This window comes from Podarcis gaigeae, assembly GCF_964106915.1.
Source record: "Podarcis gaigeae genome assembly, chromosome: 14".
Taxonomy (NCBI): Eukaryota; Metazoa; Chordata; class Lepidosauria; order Squamata; family Lacertidae; genus Podarcis; species Podarcis gaigeae.
In genome coordinates, this window is record NC_139690.1 from 51708541 (window position 1) to 51732872 (window position 24332).

The window sequence follows — 24332 nt, forward strand, 5'->3', positions numbered from 1 at the left end:
TCGAGAAACAAGGTATGACTGTATAATGAACATAACAACATAAAGTGGTGCCCCGCAAGACGAATGCCTCACAAGACGAAAAACCCTGCTAGACGAAAGGGTTTTCCGTTTTTCGAGGCGCTTCGCAAGACAAATTTCTCTATGGGCTTGCTTCACAAGATGAAAACGTCTTGTGAGTCTTGCGATTTTTTTCGCTCCCCCCCCCCTTTTTCTAAGCTGTTAATAGCCGCTTTGCCACTAAGCCGCTAATAGCCGCTAAGCCGCTAATAGCCGCTAAGCCGCTAATAGCGCTAATCTGCTAAGCCGCTAATAGGGTTGCTTCGCAAGACGAAAAAACCGCAAGACAAAGAGACTCGCGGAACGGATTCTTTTCGTCTTGCGAGGCACCACTGTAACAAAAAAAAATTCTCCCCGTAGAAAGCTGCAGGGAGGCAATGCACTGCACTCTCACCCGGATAATGGATACAAATTTAGAATCAGTTTCCCATGGATAGAGAACTTGTGCATCAGAGAGAAAGGTTCTCACTCAACCCTTTGTCTACTGTGCTGATCTGCTAGTTGCAGTGAATTTTTAAAACAAGAGAGCTTCAAAAGATGAAATCCCCCCCCCCCCCCCCGCTGCCTGAAACGGTAGCTCACGTTACCATATGTGTAGGAGACCCTTCCTAACCTGGGTGCTTTCCAAAAAGAACCAGGGTCACCTACATAGAGAAAACAAGGAGAGAGTCTTGCCCTGACAATGGCTAAAAGCTTAAAGTGATTTTGAACAACACCGCTTTGATCTCTGCTCTTTCCAAAAATCTCTACTCTTGCTGAAATGTGCCGTCACCTGAGTGCATGTGGAATTTGTCATGTGATAAAATGCTAATATCTGTTTGCATCACCATATGCCTAACCATTCTGGGCATTCAGTGGAAAAATATGTTTGTGTCTGGGTTGCCCTGGCTGTGAGGCTCGCTGTTGTACAGCTGCTGCGGGATTGCATGTCTCTTGGTAACTTTTGTTCCCCATCGCAAATTCCTTACCTTTTGGGCTTTTAAAGCACCCTTTGCAATGCCAGCAAAAATCACCTCTTCTTTTCTCCCTCCTTCTCTCTGTAAACCTGGCCTCTTGGCCTTTTGCACGGGGTGCTTAAATATGCATTGCTCAGCCCCTGAATCCTGCATCAGGAACTTCTCTAATCCATTTCCCTCCCATTTTCCTCCTGAGATGTCCAAGTTTTTCCAGCTGCTGCTGCTGCCAGTTGTGTGTGATGCTTCAGTAACCTGCATGGACCTGTGAAATATGCATTAATTTTAAGAGCCAGGGGTTTCCTGTAACTTCTAGCGTGCAGGTGAAGGAAGTCACTGTGTCCTGGGCTCTGTGATGCTGCACTGCTAATAAAAGATTTGGGGCAAGGCAATGGGAAGAGGGAGCATTAGGGACTGGCTAAGGAAAGCCATCTTTTCTTTTCTGAAGACTCAGCGATTCAATGCTCAAAGAAAGGATTTATATATCCCCCACCTTCCCCCAGTATAAATTCACTTCTAACAAGTGTTAGTAAATCAGGTTTTATTCCCCTGGGATTTGAAATGTATGAATGCCATGGCATTTTACTGAGCTAATGCTATTACAGGCTTCTATGCACAGTGCATAGACAAATCTCTCATCTCCTTCCTTGTGCTCTCCATCTGGAGAATGCACATGAAAGACAGCTCTGTCCTCCACCTTTCTGCCAAGCCTTAATGCAGCATCACAGCTGAAGTCTGGGATCAAATAGCTGCCTGTTGTAGCAGAGGAGATTTATGGCTGGCTTAGGGGTGGGGTGGGAGGAGAGCATGCTCATTATTATTATTATTTTTAATTAATTTTTATTAAAGTTTCCACAGAATTTTTATCAACACAAACAAAACATAAATACATGACAATAAAAACATAAAACACATATAATTTCGAGTCTTAATTTCTTATACTTTACTTTCCCGACTTCCTCATACCTCCGCTTCCTGCATTCTCATGTCTATAATTATTTAACAAATCCCTCCCTTATTTCGACTTAATTTTAATAACACTCATTTTCTTTTAACTTGTCCATTACCGCTGTTAACCCCTATTTTTCTCATCCAGCATCAACCTAACATTCACGAATTTTTGCATATTTCTTTAGATAGTCCTTAAATTTTTTCCAATCCTCTTCCGCCGTCTCTCTTCCCTGGTCTCTTCCCAGGGAAGAGAGCATGCTCATTAAATGAGCTGTATGGGTCTCTCTCTCTCTCTTTCTCTCTCTCTCTCTCTCTCTCTCTCTCTCTCTCTGTCCTGTGGGGTTACACAGCTGGGGCAGCAAGGCCCTTGAGTTGCAGGGCACACAACAGGTGCTATATATTGGAGAATCGCACTGCTGATGTGCTCAGAGATTGCTATATGTGCTCAGAGGGTCATTGGGCTGGGGAGATCTAGGTTCATATCCCCGCTCGGCTATGGAGGTCGCTGGGCCAGTCGCCATCTCTCAGCCTAACCTATCTCACAGGGCAGTTGTGAGGATAAAGGGAGGGACAGGAGTGTCCTCCGAGTTCCCTCCATGAAGCCAAAATGTATCAATAACAAGTAACTAAATGCAAAGCTAACCCCCCTGCCTTAATGCAGGATGCCCGAGCAGCAGATGACCCTCTAAGTCAAAGGCAAGTCACCCGCCATGTATGGGGGTCAGCCAGGGGCTAAATAAACATCCTGTTTTTCCTGCCTGCCCTGGTCTACAAAATGAGAGTGGGGTGGATGGGTTGTTGAGCCCCTGGCAGGTGGACTACGCTCATCTAGATGGGTTGCCAGCTGTGTAGAGATGCCCTTGGTTTGGGCATATAGCCCTCTGGCTACTAACCCTTGTGGAATACAAGCACTGAATACTGTTCGGGAGTCTGCATTTTAAAGCCTGAGCAAATTGCACGTTGGGTGTAAGATCTGTTTACCGTTTGGTAAACCCAGAATATATTTCCTCATGCTTCTCTAGCTTCTGGCACTCTTCTTTAAGAGCTGAATTTTTGGAAATGCTATCCTGTCCCTATAGCTCGTGATGTGGCCTCTCCTATAAAGATAGTGGAGCAACGATTCTGTTCTCAGTGAGCACTCTGTGCAGCACTAGAAACAGGAATATGTCTAGCTCACAACTCGCAGGGATGCAACTGCAAACCAATACACCCTTCCTTGTGTGCAAGTAAATTTCTTCGAGCGAACTGTGCTGTTGTCCTGGGCAAGCCCACACTTTCTGCTGAATTGGAGCAAATAGCAATCGCGGAAAATTCCATTGCCACTTGTTCCAATTCAGCAGTTAAACATAGGCTTTCCTGGGGAAAGGGCCAGGACAAATAAAACTAAACAAAAACACTTGGGCACAGACCTGGAAAGCCAGGACCTATGCTTAGAAATGTGGGTATGGATGAGCCCTTAACCAGGAAAAGAGACAGAATGAGATGCAGCATCAAACTAGGTGGTACTATAGACAGTAGCACTTCAGACTGAAGATGGTGAATACCTTTAAAAATCCTCCCTGCAAATAAACAAAACATGAGCACACTAGGGAGAAAAGTTACCGCCCAGCCCACTCCCTCCTTGCTAATTTTCTTACAGTGAGTTTATGCAAAGGGATATTCAGGAATGTAACCCTGCATTCTGAAGTGGCGTTGATCCCTTCTGCCACCTCAGGGTGCTATTAAGTCTTCTCATTCTGTTGCATGCAGGCCAGACCTTGGTGCCACTGAGCTGAGTCAAAGGTGTTTCTCAGTAAACATTGGAGGGGCAGGCAGCAGAGCTGTAATCCTAAACATACTTCCTGAGGAATAAATCCCACTGAAATCAATGGAGCTTTACTTTCAAGATAACTTGAATGAGATTCGGGGGCTGTGTAACTTGAAAGCCTCTCTTGTGTTCTCAGGGTACACAGGTGAGATGAGCTGTTTAAGCCTGAGAGCACTTAATCTGGCTGTTTGCTTTAAATTTTGCTCCAGGCGTCTATGCCTGATGGCGAAACCTGTATGTGATTACAAACCTTGCTTACCATCAGACCCCCAGAACCCCCTTCAGGGGGAAAAAAAACCCTTACAAAAGAAGAAATTGCAACTTACTGGTGTTGTCCTAATGAAATGCGACATTGTAGGTCAGGAGTCGCCAACCTTTTTGGACTAGTGCATTTTGGGAGCATTCTGGGAGTCCCAGTCACAAAATGCCTAAATTAGAAAATAATAATGCGAAATTAGAACGATAACCTTATGCTTGCTGTGAGATGTCAACAATGTCCTGCCAGCCCTGGTTACGGAAATACCACGCACAGAGAGATGCACAGATGTTGCTGTCTAATAACAGGGAACAATCCTCAGTGCTGGAGGAAATGTAGCCCCACCTCTCAAATTTCACAGAAATTGGTCAACTGCACTGACTGCCTATCACTTTTCAGACCCAATTCAAAGCTTTTGACCTATAAAGCTGTAAACAGCTCAGGACCGCAATACACCAAGGACCGCCTCATATAAATCAGCCCAGACCCTGTGATCATCATCTGAGGCTCTTCTTAGTGTACAAGAGGTCTGGAGAGCATCAACATGAGAACAGGCCTTTTCTGTGGTGGCCCCCATGTGTGGAATGCTTTCCCCAGGGAAGCTCGCCTGGTGCCTTCATATCTTTAGGCACCAAGCAAAAGTGTTACTCTTCACCCAGGACTTTGGTGTTAAACAATCTATGGGCTTTAAACTATGTTAGTATGTTATGTATTTTTGTGTTTTTATATTGTAAACCACCCTGTGATCCTTGGATGAAGGGCGGATATAGACATTTAATCATTAATCATAATAAGAAAAGGTACCTGCGCATTTTGCCCTGTGACTTTCTTTCCAGAAGGGTTAGAGATCTGCTTTTTAAAAAAATAAAAAAAGCTCAAAAGTCTGGGGCACTTCCCCAGGGAGCCCGCTGGAACCTTAACAGGCAGCATTGCGCCCATGGGCACCAGATTGGTGACCCCTTTTGTAGAAATTATTTGTGAAAACATGGATGAAAAATTGCCTCGTTGGTAGTACTCCAATAATCAGGGAGGCATAGCAAATTCCTGTGACAAACTGTCTTGTTTTCATAGCAAAGACCTTGTTAAAAGGAAGTATGATTGTCTGAAAATGCTGGTTCTCTCTCTGTCTTCATGCAGAGCCAGGGCAGGAACTTTGCCTGCGCTCATTCTGTCGCCGTTTGTCCCCAGGAAAAAGTATTTCCAATGTGGAAGAATCTGTCACTCTGGATAATGGGGGGTTTACGGCCCTTGAGCTCAACAGCCGGCACCTCAACGTCAAAAACACTTTCTCCAAGAAGAATGGGACGAGGTAAGGCAGTTCTGAGCCCCACGCGGCCTGGACCCATGGCTCACAGCATCCGGCCAAGCACAGGCGCTCTGGAGAAGGGCTGCAGGCAGGATGAGACCCTTGCCACCAAGGAGTGTGTTTTATATGCTTATTTATTCCAGTTTGGAACCCATTCCAGACTCAGGACTAGGGGCATATCACTGCATATTTAAAAAAGCACACATAAAATATCCCCTTGAAACAAAACATGAACAGGTAAAAACTTACAAACCCTCCAAGTGTCCCTATTTTCCAGGGACAGTTCCAGATTTACAGAAGCCATCTCGGTTTCTGATTTGATTCTGGCATATCCCGCTTTTCCTTAGGACGTCCCTATTTTCATCGAATAAATGTTGGAGGGCATGGAGTTATGCGACTCCCAAGTCAAGGAGATAAGTCACTATACAACCTTTAGAAGACATCTGAAGGCAGCCCTAGATAGGGATGGGGTTTTTTTTTAGTGTTTTATTATTATTATTTATATGCTGGAAGCAGCCCAGCATGGCTGGGGCAACCCAGTCAGGTGAATGGGGTATTATTATTATTATTATTATTTATTTAGGAAGTTCCTATTTTCATCGAAGAAATGTTGGACAGTATGAACTTACATCTTCCAGATCTTTCATCCCTGCCTGCACACTTTACCCAGCTTAGCCCCCGCCCCTGCAAAAAGAAAAAAAAAATTCAGCCAAAACAGATATAACTCTTTTGAAAGATGCTCCCTGGACACAGTAAATTCAACAGCTGTGGTGCAGGCAGCTCTTTTGCTTGAGCATGGATTGGGGTGGGGGAAGATAGTACAAAACTCAGTTTCCCCCTTGGCAATGAGAAGCTCAGCACCGTCTTTGGGAAGCAAGTTTTCCTTAAGATGAAAGAGCACCAGAGAGATCAATGGTGTCTTCGGGGCAATCTATTATTTACCAGTGTTTTAGGCTGAGCAAGTATTACAGGCGTGCAGAAGCCAGCCCAGACTGTGCTGGTCCAAAATGAAATCCTAAAACAACCCCAAAGCCACATCCAAAATGGTTTTCTTCACCCAGACACACATCCTCCCCCCTCAGCCCAGATAGGCCAGTTTCTGCTCCACCGTGTTGGGTACAACCTTGATTCTGGGTCCTTGGAGCAGCCAAATGACTGTTGATGTGCCAGTGTCCCTTATTAAGGATTGGGCCATGCTAAGCCTGAAGGAAGGAAGACAGCATGACAACCCGCATCATGTAGGCCGATCTGTCATAAGCATCAAAGTCCCTCTGTCTGCTCTGTGAGTCTGTGGCTGAATTAACCCAGCCGGTCTACCACCCTGATAATTGCATAGAAGGACATGGATCACTGTTCTGCCAAATTTGCGATATGGTCATGCAGCAGTGCTTGAAAACTTTGGTTATATAAGAAACCACACGTATGTGTTACAGGCAGTGCCGGATTTATGTATAAGCTAAACAAGCTATAGCTTAGGGCCTCACACTCTTGGGGGGCCCCCAAAAAAAATTAATGGAAAAAAGCCTGGATGTACATTTCTAAAATACAAGATAAAAAACAAATAAAATAAAACCTACATACAGCAACAGTGTTTTGTGTTGTGCATGGACCTATTAGGTCCATAAATTACCAAATAGCATATATTCAACACACAAAACAGTGACAATTTGTTGTTGACAAAGGACAGCTGGACATAGAAAGGGCCCCATTACCTTCAGTAGCTTAGGGCCTCATCAAACCTAAATCCAGCCCTGGTTACAGGTTAAGAAGCAATAATACACGTGCTTCTGTTGACTTGCCTGCTTTACCTGTGTCCTTGAATACTTTTTCAATACATTTTTCCCAGTTTCTTCCCACATAACTGGTTGTTGTTTTTTAGGTTTGTATTTGAAATTCACAAAATACTTTGCTTGTTTGTTTTTTCAATGAGCTGCACAAAATACCCTCAAGTTTCATCTATGCACACAAAATTTAAAAAAGAAAAATATTAGAGTACATGTGTTCTGCCTGATAGCTGTGATAGCTCGTAACTTTTCCCCACTTTTGCTGCATCCAGATCTCCTCCTCGTCCAAGCCCTGGTGGACTCCACTATTCCGACGAGGACATCTGTAACAAGTACAATGGAGCAGTGCTGACGGAAAGCGTCGCCCTCAGTGAGAAACCCCTGGATGCTTCAGAATCAGAGGTGAGTTTGTTGCCCTATGGTTGAGGATTGGCAAGCAAGCTCATAGAATCATAAAATCATAGAATTGGAAATGACCCTGTGGGTTAGCCAGTCCAGCCCCCTGCAATGCAGGGATCTCAGCTAAAGCATTGCTTGTCATCTAACCTCTGTTATGAACTTCCAGTCAAGGAGAATCCACTACCTTCTGAGGGAACACGTTCCACTGTCAAACAGCTCTTAACATCAGAATTATTATTATTTGCTTACATATACCCCACCCATCTGGCTGGGTTGCCACAGCCACTCTGGGCCGCGTCCAACAAAATATAAAAACAGAGCAAAAGTCAGAAAGTTATTCCTCATGTTTAGTCAGAATCTCCTTTCCTGTAATTTAATTCATTGGTTTGGGTCCTCCTTCTGGAGCAGGAACAAACAAGCTTGCTCCATCTTCCATTTGACAGCCCTTTAGATATTTGAAGAAGGCTCTCATATCGCCTCTCGCTCGCCTCTTTTCCAGGCTAAACATGCCCAATTCCCTCAACCATTCCTCATCAGGCTTGGTTTCCAGACCCTTGATCATCTTGGTCACCCTCCTCTGCACACCTTCCAGCTTGTCAATATCCTTCTTAAATTGTGGCGCCCAGAACTGGACACGGTATTCCAGGTGTGGTCTGACCAAGGCAGAACACAGTGGAACCATGACTTCCCTTGATCGGAACACTATAATTTTGTTGATGCAGCCTAGAATAGCATTAGCCTTTTTTGCTGCTGAATCACACTGTTGCATAGGAGCCAACTGCTAGGGGCCGAGGGGTCCTAGGCCCCCCTAAAATATTTGAGGGGGGCTGGACACCCCCCAAAGTTTAATGGGCATTGGCATTCAAAGGGTGTGCATGCACTGTGTTATATGATCAATTATAGGAACTGGGCTTATCTCTCCCCCCCAAAAATATTTTATTCAAGTTAGCACCCCTGCCTCCGTAAATTTATCTAACCCTGTTTTAAAGCCATCCACGTTGGTGGCTATGCCAGCCTCCAGTGGGAGGGAGTTCCATAGTTTAGCTATGTGCTGCATGAAGAAGGGCTTTCTTTGATCTTTCCTGAATCATTTCATCAGCATCTATCACGTCTCCACTTACTTGCCTTTTCTCTAAACTAAAAAGCCCCAAATGCTGCAACATTTCCTCTTGGGGTGCCTCTCCACCCCCTCGAGTATTTGGGTTGCCCTTTCCGGAACCTTTTCTAACTCTACAAGTTATAAGGCGACCAGAACTGGGCACGGTATTCTGCCAACGTTCAGCTTTGTGGAGTTCTATCATTATGAGAGAGGGAGGAAAACCAAGCATGATGTTATATGCATTGTACTGGCCCTTCTTTTTCACCTTTTCTCTGCACTAAAAACTCCAGGCTTGAGAGCTCCAGCTCTCCCCCTTCACTCTGCTAATGTGCCCAAGCAGTTAAGATGGGGAGAGGGAAGCTTCCCGCCACCGGCGAGAATGCCAAGCCCTGTTTTGCCTCCTGGGATCTCTCAGTATTCTGAACAGGCTGAGCCAGGCTACTGTCTGCATGGCAAATGTAACAAGTAGCCTGGCTCGGAGACGTGCAGAAATAATTAACTTTCCTTAAAGTACGAGGCTCGTATGTTAAGAAGGCCTTGCACGGGGCTGAGATAACTTGACAAAGGAAACGAGTGACTGTTTCCCAAGCACCACATGTCCACAGATCCAAGATAAGTAGCGTCTGTCCTGAGGATGCGAAAAGGCTTGTCGCGCTGCTGGAGTCTGATGCCATTCAAGGAGGTTGGAGGCAGTGGTGGAGGAAGGGGGCAGGGGGTGGGGTGGCCCCAGGTGCCAGCCTGGGGGGGGTGACATTGCCGTGGGCGGGTGCCTCCCCATTGGGACGACACTCACACTTGCAACATGCCATGCCCCCACGTGTGACGTGCCTTGCCCCAGCCGCCCCGGGTACCAAAGCCCCTTCCTCTGTGACTGGTTAGAGGCAGAGAGAGTGGTTGCAAACCTTGACTCTCTTGGACTCAGGTGACCCATGGGGGCCTGGTTTCAAAGCAGAAGTCCTTGAGAAGCTGAAATGGTGAGGTGAGGTGGGTGTCCCAGGCTCCAGAGTGCATGCCCTCCATCAAATTCTCCCTACAATTTGGTTTGGAAAGTGGCAGAACAGAATGCAGGGGCATTTTGGGAAGATTCTGTGGAAACCTTGGGGGATTACGTTTATATCTTGAGAGCCCATTCCCAGCTCTCTTTCAAGCCTCCCAGATGTTTACCAACATTTGTCCATGCCTAATCTATGGCGGGATTGGCTCAGAAGAAACGAAAGAGAGAAAATACTTGTGAAACGGCACTTAGGAAAAAGCTGTCAAACTCATCCCAGGGTTTTGCCACCTCTTGTGGCTTTTATCCAAATGGTACTGGGTTCGAAATGCAGTGCAGTCTTTGTCTACCCATTATTTGTCTTTTCATTGGGTGAAAGATCCCTGTTTTGAAGGGGGTTGGACTAGATGACCCTTGGGGTCCCTTCCAAATCATACGATTCTATTCTTTGCTTATCAGCAGTGACAGAAGGCCAGGCCTAAGATAGTAGGTGAATTTTAGAAGTGGTGTTTGGAAGGGTCGGTTGTGAACTCAGTTGTAAACTGCACCCCTTCTGTGTGGACAAGCCGTAGCTCAGTGGCGGAGATCTGCCTTGCATGTAGAAGGTCCCAGTCCCCAGAATCTCCAAGTAGGGAGGGGGGACCCTGGCAAGTCACTGCTGTCGGTCAATGTCAGCAATACAGAGCAAGATTCTGTGGCCTGATTCAGAATCAGGTAGCTTCCGATGTTCCTCTGCTGAAATCCTGACCAAAATCTAGCTGGTCTAAGAGAAAGCAGTGGGCCCTGAAAGAGGACTAGCTTGCCCTTTAATCAAGAAGTATCCTGGAAGAACCCGGCTTGGTCAACGGAGCAGGGAGGCAGATGACAGGGAGCAGGGAGGCGGACGCCTTCCTTCTCTGTTGGTTGCCTGCCTTCCTCCTCTCCTTAATTGCCTCTGGCGGCCACTGGCTGCTATGCGTTGCCCTCTGTCCAGCCTGCCAGGTAGGCAGCATCCCTCGTTGTGCCGTCTCCAGCCGTTCCTGGCGATGTACATACATTATCTTGAGATTATACTCCCAGTGGCTCTGCTCCTCTCCCTTTGACAACCTGGAATTAAACCTGCCATTAGCGGAGCGTGCTGGGCATAAATATGAATGTCGCCATGCCGCTTTTTGTTATTCATGTCAGGAGTTCCATGTGCCGGTTCCTGATAGTGCATAATGACCATCTCCTGCCCGAGGCAACTCCTGCATGCAGGCGCGGTGGATGCAGAGGTCGCCGGAGTCTATCCATTCTCTCGTTACGCTCTTTCCTTGCCCTTGATGTCAAGCATACGGAGCCCAGGGCTTCCTAGCAGAGCCTCGCAGCTGAGGCACAGGCCAGCTTTTGTGGCAGGCGAAATGAGGCCCCCATTTTCCTCCAGAGCGTTGATATCCAATCAGTCTCCACTGGCCCTTTGATGCTGTTTCCAGCAGTGTGCACTTGGAGAAAATACTAATGGACATGCTCAGAGGTGACAGGCTCTTTTGATCATTGTGGGAAAATGGCATTAGCCATATTTGTGTATGTGTGTGGTGCATCAATTTTATCTCATTCTATTATCCTTCCTGGTGCCATTTTAGGGTGGTGGCTGTTGTTTTCCTTCAGCTTTTGTTATTCTAAGGCTTCCGAGGAGATGAGCTTTTGCTTACCTGAGGATTTCAACCACTCCGTCTTCACGGGGGAAAGATGTTGTGCAGGATGTAGGGAACGAAGCACTTCATTTCTTAGGAGGACTTGGCCAGATGCTCTTCCGTGTGCAGCCGAGCCTATTTAAGCTTGTCAAAGGGCTGTTTCCCTTTGATAAAACTTCCTGTGTACAGGATGCCATCAAATGCCGAGACAGCCAAGGCCAAAATCATCTCGATACATTTTCCCGTTAAATCTTCATCCCCAGGCTTTAAGATGTTGCAGCTGTGCTCATGATGGAGAGGCGACCTGCTTTCACACACGTCCCCGTGACTGATGCTGTGGTTGCTGCAGCCTGGCTCCAAAGCACACCAGCGGCTCATGCTGTAGATTTGAGCCCTGGATCTATCACTGGCCACTGAAGTGAAACACTCCAGAGCTCAAATCTACAGTACGAGCAGCTCGTATGCTTGGAGGGGCAGGTGTGAGTGGAGGGCGGGGGCTGGATTATGGCAGTAGGGCGGTCCTTAGATACATACACGCTTTCCCCCAACACTGCTTGCTTGGGTCTGCAGAAGGGCCAGCCCTATCAATAGACAGAGTCCAAAGGCCAATCAAGGGCTCCCCAAAAAATTCCTGTCCAACCTCCCAAATACAGGCAGCTAGCAAAAGCCCATCCTGCTTAGGGAAGGAGGGCGCTGCAGTGGAAAGTTAGGGGAGGAGCAGCCTAATATAGCCTTTGCCCCCTCAAACCTAACAGGCTGCAATAGCCATGTGAACGTCCCCCAACTCCTGCCACAGGCAATACCACCTGTGTCCTCTTTCGCAGGGGAGCTGGGATGTGGCAAAGACACCCCCATTGAAAGTGGGAGTGACATCCTCCAAAATCCTATTTATTCGAGAGCAGGCGAACACATTCCAAAACGGACCTGCACTTGGGGGGTGGAGCGTTTGCAAGAGAGACCTGGCAAGCCAAGGCAGTTTAACGCTTTGCCCAATTCTCCTCTACAGAAGCCCCCTCCCCCTTAACCCATTCCCCATTTAGCCAGGCATGGAGACCAGAGAACATCGAATGGTATGGGAGGAGGACACCAAGGGTTGCATTTCACAAGAGAATTGGCAGAAGTGAGGAAGCGCCAGCACCCCCTTGCCTGCCTCTTCTCCCTACAACCCCACCCCATGCCTTCCGCAGCCATGGGGTCGAAAACATATTTGCTGAAGCAAACACATAGTTGTGCCCTGAACCCACACTGACCTCTGTGACCCTATTTAAGCAGCATGGCTGTTGAGCTGAAGGTTTTGGACGCCCTCCAACATAAATAAAGGCTTTTAATGAGGTCAAGCCACTTGCATAAATAATGTTTTTTTCCACCCACACTGCTAGAAAAGCCATACAGAGCAAAAAGCTGAGAGACGAGAGAGAGAGAGAGAGAGAGAGAGAGAGAGAGAGCGCTTGCCCTGTTGCAAATAGGAACGCACGAAGCTGCCTTATAGAGAGTCAGGTTTGAGGCAGGAGTCACTTTCCCATGCCTACCTGCAGGTGCCAGAGATTCCGCAGACGTCTAGCGTCCAGATCAAGAGAACCAATAGTACCACTCCCTTCTGCCTTGGTCAAAACACACCTGGAGTGTTGTGTCCAGTTCTGGGTGCCACAATTTAAGAAGGATATTGACAAGCTGGAAGGTTTGCAGATGATCAAGGGTCTGGGAGGGAGTTGGATCTGCTTAGCTTGGATAAGACTGAGAGGTGATAGAATAGCCACCTCCAGTGCTGTATTTATGTATAAGCTAAACAAGCTATAGTTTAGGGCCCCACTCTCTTGGAGGACCCCCAAAAATTTCACTATTAATATACTTCTGCTTAATTGTATTTCAATTCAACAATTACTTTGATAAAATACTTATTTTGTTATGTGCAAATGGCTTGAGATACCTATTAGGTCCATAAATTACCATATAGCATATATTCGACACGAAAAACAGCAACAATTTGTTGTTGACAAAGGACAGCTGGACATATCAAGGACCCCATTACCTTCAGGAGCTTAGGGCCTCATCAAACCTAAATCCAGCCCTGGCCACCTCCATCACTTGAAAGATGGAGCAAGCTTGTTTTCTGTAGGAGCCAAACCAATGGATTAAAATTGCAAGGAAAGGAATTCCAACCAAACATTAAGGAGAGCTTCGAACGGACAATCTCAGAAGGTGGTGGACTCTCCTTCGCTGGAGGGTTTTAAGCAGAGGTTGGGTAGCCATCTGTCAGGGGTGCTTTAGCTGTGATTCCGGAATTTCAGGGGGTTGGACTAGATGACCCTTGGTGTCCTTTCCAACTCTACAGTTGTATGGTTCTACAAGCCTGGGACCTTCTGCCCACAGCATGACCACTCTGCCCACCAAAGCAGACACACAGGCAGTTGGCTTGTGGGCCCCTTTAAGACTCATACAGGTTTCCAGGAGCCACGAGACCCTTTCTTCTTCTGCGACTAACTAGCAGAGAACTTGTTCCTACTGGAACAGAGAGGATGCAGAGCGAGTCAGTCAGAACAGGGAGGCGGACAAAGGCAGGGCCCACTTAGGACTTGGCAGCCCCTTCCCACCCTCCTTGAGACCCCCAACAGAGTTGGGCGTATTTCCACCGCAGTCTTTTGAAAGCTCCTGGATATACGGGGCTGTTCTCTCCGCCGCCAGCTATAAATAAATGCACACAATTCCTTTTCTCTAGCCATTTTCAAAAGAAATTTGACAGCCACAACTGTTTTTAAATTCCATGTAATGCCGGCCTTAGACTAAACTAGCCGTCTAGTCCCTAATTTGTCCCCCTAATAGCGTTTGTTTCTTTCATCTCGCCAATAAAAAAATACTTTAAATTGTCAGGCATTTTCTCTGTTTTGTTGCTTCCCAGGCATCCGCACACCTTTGCTTGTCAATTTCTAATCTAGCGGTGCACCCATTCAGATTCAAGGCCGTTGCCGTTGCCTGGGCAACCGGCCTGCAGATGCGGCAGAGGAGTGGCCTGCCTGCCGCGCAGCCGAGGAGACGGCGGCCCTGCAGCATTTGCATTTTGTCAATAGTTTTGAATCATTAAAAATAATATGTCCACTCTAAAGCATAATCCTGCTGGAGGAGCAATTTGTGTAATAATGGGGGGGGGAGGCGGGGGGAGGAACAGACTTCAAGAGTCCCCCTGAGTTAAGAGCACCAGGATTGCTTTTCCCAGAACCCACCGAGTTCCAGATGGCGCGCTGGGCAATTGTTAGCTGCGACTGCATTTAAAACATTCAGACACACCAGGGAAGGCTGGAGACTCATCGGCCCTTTTGGATCGCCCCATTGTCTCCTGCTGCCCATAACCAGCCACCTCCACAGACCTGGCCGCCACCTTCCTCACTCTGCCTTCTTCCATGTTTTAGAAGAGGATTGATTTACATTTACATTCCCAACATGTCTGGGATCACAGAGGTGGCTGTGACCAAGGAGTCACTTCCCACAGTGTCTGCAGGTGGACAGGTCACTCAGCTGGTCTTCTGCCATGCCCAGTCCAGAGAAGTCAGTCAATCTATCATCTATCTATCTATCTATCTATCTATCTATCTATCTATCTAACTAACTAACTATCTGCTTGCTTGCTTGCTTGCTTGCTTGCTTGCTTGCTTGCTTGCTTGCTTGGATCCATTTTATGCATTATATGTTGCCTTTCTCTAAAGCACCCCAGCGTGCATTTTGAAAGGAGGGTGTGCAGACCCCATGCGCACCTCAGCTGTACAGGCTCTGCCTCGCAAGCAGAAGGTCTCTTGGCTCCTGGAGAGACTCCTGGAGAGCTGCTGCCAGTCAGTGTAGACAATAGTGAACTAGATGGACCAAGTTACAGATAGGTAGCCGTGTTGGTCTGCCATAGTCAAAACAAAAAAATAAAAAAATTCCTTCCAGTAGCACCTTAAAGACCAACTAAGTTAGTTCTAGGTATGAGCTTTCGTGTGCATGCACACTTCTTCAGATGGACTAAGGGTCTGACTCATTCTAAGACAGCTTCCTATTCCTGTGAGTTTGGGAGGTGGGAGTAGGCTGAAGGCATGAGTCCCTTCCAATTCCTGAATCCAAGAGGGATTTAATTGCTAGAATGGCCGGACAAGTTTCTTGGTAATGGTTCCCTTAAGTCTGGGTCATCAAGGTAACAAAGGAAGTGGTTATGTGCCAGAGGACAAATGGATGGGCCCCCTCCTTCTGGGCTGGGCAGCTGGGAGACAGAGCCATGCTTGAGCTCTGGCGGAATCCAAGGCTGTAGCTGCGGGGGGAAGGAAGACCACCTTGGGGTGTTAATGCTGTGAGCCCGTCCGTATTAAGCTCAGGTTGTAGATATGTGTAAATAAACCGCATATCACAAAGACACCACAGTCTCTGTTGTCCTTCATGCCAAGGAAGCCAAACCCTGGTAAAACAATACCACTCAGAGATGGAGGTGGCATGCAACATTATGTAAAGATGGAAGGGGAGAAGGAAATTGGCCCCTCTCATTTCATTTTGTTTCTGCTTGGCTGGATTCCTTATTACCTTGTAAGCCTCCCAGAGGCCCTGGTTGTTGGGCAATATATAAATAACATACATAAATAATTCTCCTTATTTATATGCTTCCTAATAATGGAAGGTTATTTCTGATGGTGCATAGCAGGATGTGATGGTTTTCCTGAGGTCTTTTTGACACATTGGGGGGAGGATGTGTGTTCCCACGGAGCCGTTGTCTTCATATATCAGAAGGTCAACAGGGTAGAGAGAAGAGAGCCTATCTAAAGAGGAGAAAAAGCAAGGGGTTAATGATAGGTAGCTTTTTAGGTGTGATCTTCGCCCTAGGAGCATTAGTCTGTCCTTGACTACATAAGGTGGTGTTTAAGACCATCTCCCTCTTGTAGTGGTTTTTAATTTTGGAGAGTCCGGAATCTTAAAGGGCTGATTTCAAGAGGGAATTTGAGAACGCGTTCCCCATGCCATGGGACAATTCAAAGGCCACAACTGCTCACTTATGTCAACATCCTTCATTTCTGAAGTTATTTGTAAATCCTCAAGATGGGAAGCCCCCACAAGTTAAGGCACCTCAAAAAATGACAATGGTCTCCATCTGGTGCATGTGACTGTGTGTCCTTGCAATTTGCTGGCATGTTCATTGGAATCACTGTTAAGCAAAATCCCCATTTTGCACCCACAATGTCATTTGGCAAATAGCACCTGCCTCGTATTTTTGACCAGTTCCATGATTAAGGCTTGTGCTCAAATAGGTACTAGATTCATAATCTCTTGACTATACTGATTATTGTTATCAGTTTCATCATTTTGTGTTAACACATGTAAAATATTGTGGAGCTTTTTTCAATAGGCTTCGTATTTTGGATGGTCAAATACTTTTCTTCATTACCTTTCCTAATTAGCCAGCGTGCCTTTCCTAATGTGCAGTTTGCATACCTGCTCTCTGCCCATTCTGGATTTCCCCTACTTTGTTCCATTCAATCCCCAACCCCCGTGTCTTACCCCCCCCCCCAAAAAAAAATTCACATGGATAACATGCAGCTTCTTACCTAAATCCACTGCTGAAAAACAGGACATGGAATTTCTCATTATACGGGCAGCTGCAAAGTGTGAATTGATTTTATGCATTTCAAACTGTATCCTGCAAGGTTTAGGGTTCTCAAATGCATTTTAAGAAACAGCTAAAATACAGAATGTTGCATTTAAAGATAATAAATGAAATCCTTGGACCTTTTGAATTTCTCCCGACAGATAAATAGCAATCGCCCTGAGCCAGGGTCAGAACTGGCCTTGCCATAAATTGAAGATGGTTGAGGTACCTTCCTCCCCCCCCCCCCCCCGTGGGATTGGGGGCTGTTAATTGGGAAGGGTGGGCAGCCAGCAGATCTAAGCCACAGGCCAGAATCCTCTGCACAAGAGAAGCTAAACCCTGATTGAGTTGGTATGGAGGGGAGGCTTTTCATTTATTTGAAAGTATGGCATACTATATTTTTATTTAAATTTTGTTGTACTCAAGTAAAAAACAAAACAAAAAAACTGTGCATGGGGAAAATGTTCTACATCAGCAACAACAAGGAAGCAGATGGATTTTATCCAATAAAGGAAAGGGGCCAGCAGTCATTGCATGGGGCATGATATAATAAATCTGGGCCAGGCAAGCAAATTGGAAGGGCATGGAAGCAAAATGTTGAAGAGAAATAATCTCTTAGGGTCACCTATAATCAGATGGACTATAGCCAGCCTCGGATGAGGTTGCATTGCCTGTCCCGTAACAAGACCGTTTTCCAAAATAATTGCGCAAGTGTGCATTCCCACCATATATTGCTCAATGGACCAGTGGGTGAAAATAGCATCCATCACTAACTGTCAGGCTTTGGAGAAACAGCTTCCTCCCGCCCCGCCCCCCCCTTGTCCGTGCATCAGCAGAACAAAGCAATTAGAGTCCCCTATCAGTTTAAGAGTGTTTAATGATCAGAGCAAAAGAACAACGCAGCCATTCTCTGAATAAAGGTTCTCACCATTAAGCTTCCCTCCTACTTTCCCCTGAGTTATCTTCGTCACTTCCCTCTTCTTGCAACCTGATCTCGCAACCACTGAGCCTTCTGCATAGCAACCTTATCAGCTGTCCTTGCCTTTGGAGAGAGAGGCTGGACACTGTCAAGCGAAGGGGAGTTTGTTATCTATCTCTCTTCCTGTTCTGCTTCTTCTAGCTGCTCCCCACTCGTCTCTGCCCAGCTGTTGTTTTCCAAACTATGCCCCTCTGCAAACCAATTCTCTAAATCTATGCTGCTCCACTGTTCCTGGGCAGCTTCAGGATCCTGGTCAGGAGCAGGAAGAGAGGGAGGTTCCCACCATTCCTCTTCAGAGCTGTAATCCTCAGTCTGGTCTCTGACACTAACAGACCTATTCTCTCTTGAAACCTGCAGGCGACGGACTCGGACTACGAGGACGAGTTGCCCAAGCATTCCTTTGTCAACCACTACATGAGCGACCCCACGTACTACAACTCCTGGAAGCGCCAGCCAAAGACCACAAAGCACCCGGCGCCATACCGGTATGAGGAGTGTGTGGCGAGCGAGGCCGAGCCTTACTTCCAGACTGTCATCACGACACAGAGCTCAGGAGGGGTGTACACCCCGACGGGACAGCCTGCGCCAGGCTCACGGACTCCAGTGACCGGCTTCTCCTCCTTCGTCTGACACTTGGGGGGGGGGGAGAAGGGAAAGGAGGGGAAATCAGCCACGCCAACTCAGCCGCCAGCTGAGTTCGGGGCAACCGCCAACCCAACCGGATGACTGTATGCGTGGCAGGTGCAGTGAACTGTGGGTAAAAAAAAATATCTCTTATCAGGGTAGAATGGATGTACATGTGAATGTCTTCTTCTATTTTTCCCCTCCCAAGACAATCAACTCTTTAAGACATGGAGCTGACCTAGATGAACTTGCTTTGATTTTTCTTTTCCCCTCCTCCTCCTTCTTAAAGAAACCCCATCACACACAAATGATGGCAATTTTAACCACTTTGGAATATGATTTAAGGGGATTTTTTAATTGATAATAAACAAAAATGCTTTTGTAACGCTGCTTTTGGAAGCAGCCTGCGATGTGTTCCTCTCTTTCCCCCACTTTCCTTTCTCAAGCCAAGGAGATGAATTCTGTTCTTGTGGAAACTTGGTAGCCCCATTGTGATGTAATTTGAAGCCGAAACCATCCTGCCTTCCGAACACTCTTCCCTTCTCCTGTTATCTGGGTGAAATAGGAGGTTGGGGGGACTTTTGAGAATGGTTTCTCTCTCACACACACAGACACTCTTTGCTGCTTCTGCCTTAGAAGCACCAGCAGAATCACTTAGTCTCAATGTCATGTCTTTCCTGTATGCCTGCGAGGTTCACTCCTGGTGGTTTTGTGATCAACCTTCTCTCTCACCTTCATTTCTATTCTGTTCCAGTTGAGCTTGTTGTGCTCCTAAAGATACTCCCCTCTCCAGGGTTTCTGTCAGACATGTCAGCTGACAAGCACCAAAAAAGCGTCAGGTCAGCCTCCCCCTCAATCTTGGTGCCATCCAGATGTTTTGGACTACAGTTTCCACCCCACTTCTGCCTGGGGCAGATGGGAGTTGTGGTCCAACAACATCTGGGCTGCGTTAGGTGAAACAGCTGGGGGGAAGGCCTGACGAGGTGTCCGTTTTGCGCTTGTTGTGGGTCTGGGTCCTCCTTTGTTGATTGCATGTGCCAATGTCCTTTGTAAATCTGAAAGAAAAGGAAAAACTGCCAGCAAGAAGAAGAGGGTCTGTGAAATGAATGCAGCATTTGTGAACCGGTGGGGAGAACGCGCTAGTTGGACAACACTTCTGTCATTTCTTTAAAAAGCGTCTTTCCATATAAAGGAAACCAACCGACCCCTCCCTCAGTTGCTGGGATGCTGTTCTGCAGCTTTGTAAAAAAAAGGGGGGGTACATGTTGTTAACACCAGATTTATTTGATTTTTTTATAAAATGTATATTTTTAATGATTTTTTTTTAAAAAAAATACAAAGACACATCAGACTCTACTGGGTGAGGGTTTCTTTGGTGCCTTTTTGTAATGATTCAGCTGAGCGTACAAGACAAGCAGCCATGAGTCTCTGAGGAGTGAAGCTCCGGTGGGTTTGGGAACCACAGCGTTACCAATTGCCTCCTGCCCATTCCCTCCCTGCACTGCTGCCTCTGTGGTCTGCAGCCAAGACAGCCCCTCCCGTGCAAAAGGCAGCTTTGTTCTTCCCCTTGTTGCAGGCTGCCCCGTCTTTGACCCACACGGGAAGCCGCTGGCTCTTTTATGCCAAGGCAGATTATGTTCATTACTGCGTATCTGAAAAGGAAGCGCTGGTGACGACTGCCCTGGAACAGAAAGGGCTGCTTGCACACAAACAGCATCTTTAGAATTGCTGCTTCCCCGGGTCCCTGCTCTGCCCCCCAGAACAAGGGCTCGGCCCTAAAAGCTGGCCTTCATCTTTGTCCGTGGACCTCCTCTTGGGTCTTCCAGCCTTGAAGCTCTTGTTGCTCTTTGTTCCCAAGCTAAGGAGGCGGGTAGCTGTTGTGTTGTGTTTGTCCTGCCAGTCTCATGAGTCATTCCCATTTGTGTCCAGCCAGGGCAGGGCAGGTTATGCCAAAGCTGCGTTTGCATATCTGGGCTGCTTCCACCTCTGCTTTTTAAATCTCTGGATCAAGCCAAACTTGTATGTAAGTGAAATCGGCGTGGCAGGTGGTGTGTTGCTTTTGCCGCAGTTACACAGACTGCGAAGTTGTCGCATTGAACCTCCTGAAGGGTCCCTCGCCGCTTCCTGGAGAGATGCCTCTTTGATCCTGTCCATTGCACTGTAAGAACAAGCAAGGTCATTCTGTGTGCTGATCTTGGGTTTGTTTCCTGCTGAAGCAAAAGGAGAAAAATAATGCACAAAATCGAAATTTCCGGAGCTGAAATGGTCAATGGGCAAATGGCCTCGAGTTCCCTACTGCTTCCATTTCTAGGTTCCAGAACCTGAGTTTCACCTCACAAGGCCTGTGCATGAAACCTCTTGTTTGAATTATGAACCTCAACATTTTATTTTCTCTGAATGCATTGCAATTGCACGTCTTTGACAGCAAGTCCAATTGCTTAGGTCAACTTGAGAGTTAGATTCCCAGCAACACCACCTGCTCCTGCTCCTCCAGGCCTTTGAAACTGAGGTCACTGTTCACATTTCCAGGGAACTCGTCTGTGTCACAGGTACAAAGTGCTACAGAGAGGGTGCTCCCTTCCTCGTAGCTTCCAGAGTTGTGTTCATAAAATAAAGGGGGCCAGATGGAATGATGTGAAATATGGAAAGAACCAAGAGTGTCGCCATGATTTTTCTCTGCACTTCAACAAGTCTCCAGAGTCTTGCTTTAAATGATCATGCTTGCTTCCATTTTGTGTCTTTGGGGTATAACACGAACCTGGATATAGCTGACTTTATATATTAATAGAAATCGTGCATATTAATAGAAATTATGCAGTGCATTTCTCCATGAAATCCAAGAATTGCAATGGTTTGGTGGTGTTGACTGGCTGATAGAACATTGTTGGGTCTCTTCTCCTAATGGGACCAATGTGTTTGACTTTTCCTGCAACCTGTAAAAATAAGAATTGCCTTTCATGGATCAGAACAAGGTGCATCTAGTGCACCAACCTGTCTCCTTCATATAGCCAGCCTTATGCACTGGGAACTCCAAGAGAGGTCATGTCTTGTTCTTTGACCCTTGTCTCCACAGTTAGAAGTATATTGCAGCTGAGTCCCGTTTAGTTAGCAAGGCTAAACAACCGACTGCTTTCATTCTGCCTTCTTCCACTCAAGTGTGAGTGCCATAGTGGAAACACCATCAGCAATACTGAAGAGGGAGGGGTTAGCAGACTCAGGGGAGAAAGAACTAGAGAGGAAAAAACCCTAAAGGGAATCCTAAGCCCAGCGAGGATCAAGGGAAGTAATAGTGCCACTGTATTCTGCTCTGGTCAGACCTCACCTGGAGTACTGTGTCCAGTTCTGGACACCACAGTTCAAGAAGGACACTGACAAACTGGAACGTGTCCAGAGGAGGGCAACCAAAATGGTCAAAGGCCTGGAAACAATGCCTTATGAGGAACGGCTAAGGGAGCTGGGCATGTTTAGCCTGGAGAAGAGGAGGTTAAGGGGTGATATGATAGCCATGTTCAAATATATAAGAGGATGTCACATAGAGGAGGGAGAAAGGTTGTTTTCTGCTGCTCCAGAGAAGCGGACACGGAGCAATGGATCCAAACTACAAGAAAGAAGATTCCACCTAAACATTAGGAAGAACTTCCTGACAGTAAGAGCTGTTCGACAGTGGAATTTGCTGCCAAGGAGTGTGGTGGAGTCTCCTTCTTTGGAGGTCTTTAAGCAGAGGCTTGACAACCATATGTCAGGAGTGCTCTAATGGTGTTTCCTGCTTGGCAGGGGGTTGGACTCGATGGCCCTTGTGGTCTCTTCCAACCCTATGATTCTATGAGAAGCAAATGTGCTCAGTTGCAGAATGCTGACTGACAGTTCAGAGAGGGAACGGAATGGAGTATTGTGCCGGAGGGCATGGCTGGCTGGCTGGCACATGCCACACTGCAACTTTTTCTTGCAGGTTCCACTTGTCTTCTCACCCATTATTATTTGTCCGATGTCTCACCTGCCCTTTACTGTGAAGCCCCAGGGCTGGTTACTACAGTGTAAAAACACAATATGCGAATCAGTTAAAATAAATTAGGCCTTCTGAAGGATGATTCCTTTCAGAGAGGATCTGAAAAGAGTTTGGCTTTCAGAAGGCTTCTCCCGCCCCCCCCCCCCGGCTTCTTAATGCATTTGAGGGGGTGGTCTTAGACAGCCACCCTAGCCCCCGAAACAAGAATTTATCATGGAAAGAGACTTACAAGAAGAAGAGGAAATCCAGAAAGCCATTGCCTCCTTGCCCATCCATTGGCCTTTCAAATGGGAGACATCAGGGGTGATTCTTATAAGACTCGTTGACACTAACAGAGTAATTTCTGTTCTCCCAATCCACATCCATCTCTGTAATTGTGTTTTTATTGGCTGTGTTTATTCAGTTACAATTGAGTCCAGAGAGGGGAGGGCAATTGAAAAGCACAGAACTGGATATCCTCAAGACACAGGAATTAAATTATACCTCCCTCCCTTCATTATCATGTATTAGGGGCTTGACAAGGCTGGGCTCCCCTATGCAGCCCCCACAGCAGCTATAAAAATGGGATTAATCATGAGAGGGTTGGGGTTTGGGGGTTTTCTCTCTCCTTTTTTTTTTTTTTTTTTTGCTATTTACCATAGATGTGCCTTAAATTGCTAGGTCTAGCAAGAAAGCTTTCCTGTATAGCTAAAAGCTTTGGGAATCATAATCTTGTTGAGAACATATCCTTTTAAAATGTTTCCGCAACCTTTCATCTAGAGAGGCCAGGATGCACAAATAGCCTGTTATTTTTGCCTTTCAGCTCGTCCAGATTTGCCTTCCCCTCCCACCATTTTTAGAACACTCAAGAAATTTCCCGCTACTTATAAAATCACCAGCTTCCCTCTCTGACCCGCTCTTTCAATGGAGAGAACAACGAACCCAACAAAAACTTGTATTGAATCAAGGGACGATTGTACAGCCCACTTGCAGCTTGAGCAGAACAGGTTTAGTTGCTTCTTTCAGAGTGGGAGTCAGGCAGGTACTACCTCTCCCTCAATTCGATACTGAAGGTGCCTCTGAGCACATCATTTTACATGATTCTCCCACAAGTTACCAGAACTGAGCACTCCTGGTATCTCTTTCTTCAGCAGCCCAATTTAGAGGGTGGGGGCTGTCGCTGCTGTGGTTAACTGGGAGTCAGAAACCCTTGTTGATCCACTGCGAACACATCTCCATGTGTTAACATGAGTCAACCATGTGATGCTGCAGCAAAACGAGCTAATATAATCCTCAGCTGCATCAACAGAAATAAAGTGTCCAGTGCAATAGTACCACTCTACTCTGCCTTGGTCAGACCCCACCTGCAGCCCTGTCTCCAGCTCTGGGTATCCCAGTTTGAGAAGGCTACTGAGAAGCTGAGGGACGTGGGTGGCGCTGTGGGTTAAACCACAGAGCCTAGGACTTGCTGATCAGAAGGTCAGCGGTTCGAATCCCCACGACGGGGTGAGCTCCTGTTGCTCAGTCCCTGCTCCTGCCAACCTAGCAGTTTGAAAGTATGTCAAAGTTCAAATAGATAAATAGGTACCACTCCAGTGGGAAGATAAACGGCGTTTTCGTGTGCTTCTCTGGTTCACCAGAAGCAGCTTAGTCATGCTGGCCACATGACCTGGAAGCTGTGTGCCGGCTCCCTTGGCCATTAAAGTGAGATGAGCGCCCCAACCCCAGAGTCGGCCACGACTGGACCTAATGGTCAGGGGTCCCTTTACCTTTACCTTAACCTTAACCTTAACCTTAACTGAGAAGCTGAAACATGTGCACAGAAGATTAACCAAAATTATCAAAGACCTGGGAACCAAGTCTTATGAGGAATGGTTGAGAGAGTTGGGT

The 24332-nt window shown here is 46.7% G+C and overlaps 1 protein-coding gene and 1 long non-coding RNA gene across 9 annotated transcripts in view; one reads left to right on the forward strand and one right to left on the reverse strand.

Moving 5' to 3' along the window:
• Positions 1-18847, forward strand: part of SDK1 (sidekick cell adhesion molecule 1) — a 580479-nt gene extending 561632 nt beyond the window's left edge. For 5 of the 7 annotated variants that reach the window (XM_083711227.1, XM_083711232.1, XM_083711229.1 and 2 more), the window contains 3 exons: positions 5162-5333; positions 7387-7516; positions 18191-18847. In XM_083711227.1, coding sequence (XP_083567353.1) covers positions 5162-5333; positions 7387-7516; positions 18191-18463 — 575 coding nt within the window. In that variant the 3' untranslated portion in view covers positions 18464-18847. The remainder of the gene's footprint in view (positions 1-5161; positions 5334-7386; positions 7517-18190) is intronic. The other 2 variants (XM_083711231.1, XM_083711233.1) reach the window with 1 other exon arrangement.
• LOC310831385 overlaps positions 15855-24332 on the reverse strand; it is a 50246-nt gene continuing 41768 nt past the window's right edge. Inside the window, exons 2-3 of one of the 2 annotated variants that reach the window (XR_014557838.1) lie at positions 16814-16864; positions 15855-16030 (exon numbers count right to left, since the gene is read on the reverse strand). This is a non-coding gene — a long non-coding RNA (uncharacterized lncRNA). The remainder of the gene's footprint in view (positions 16031-16813; positions 16865-24332) is intronic. The other variant, XR_014557837.1, reaches the window with a different exon arrangement.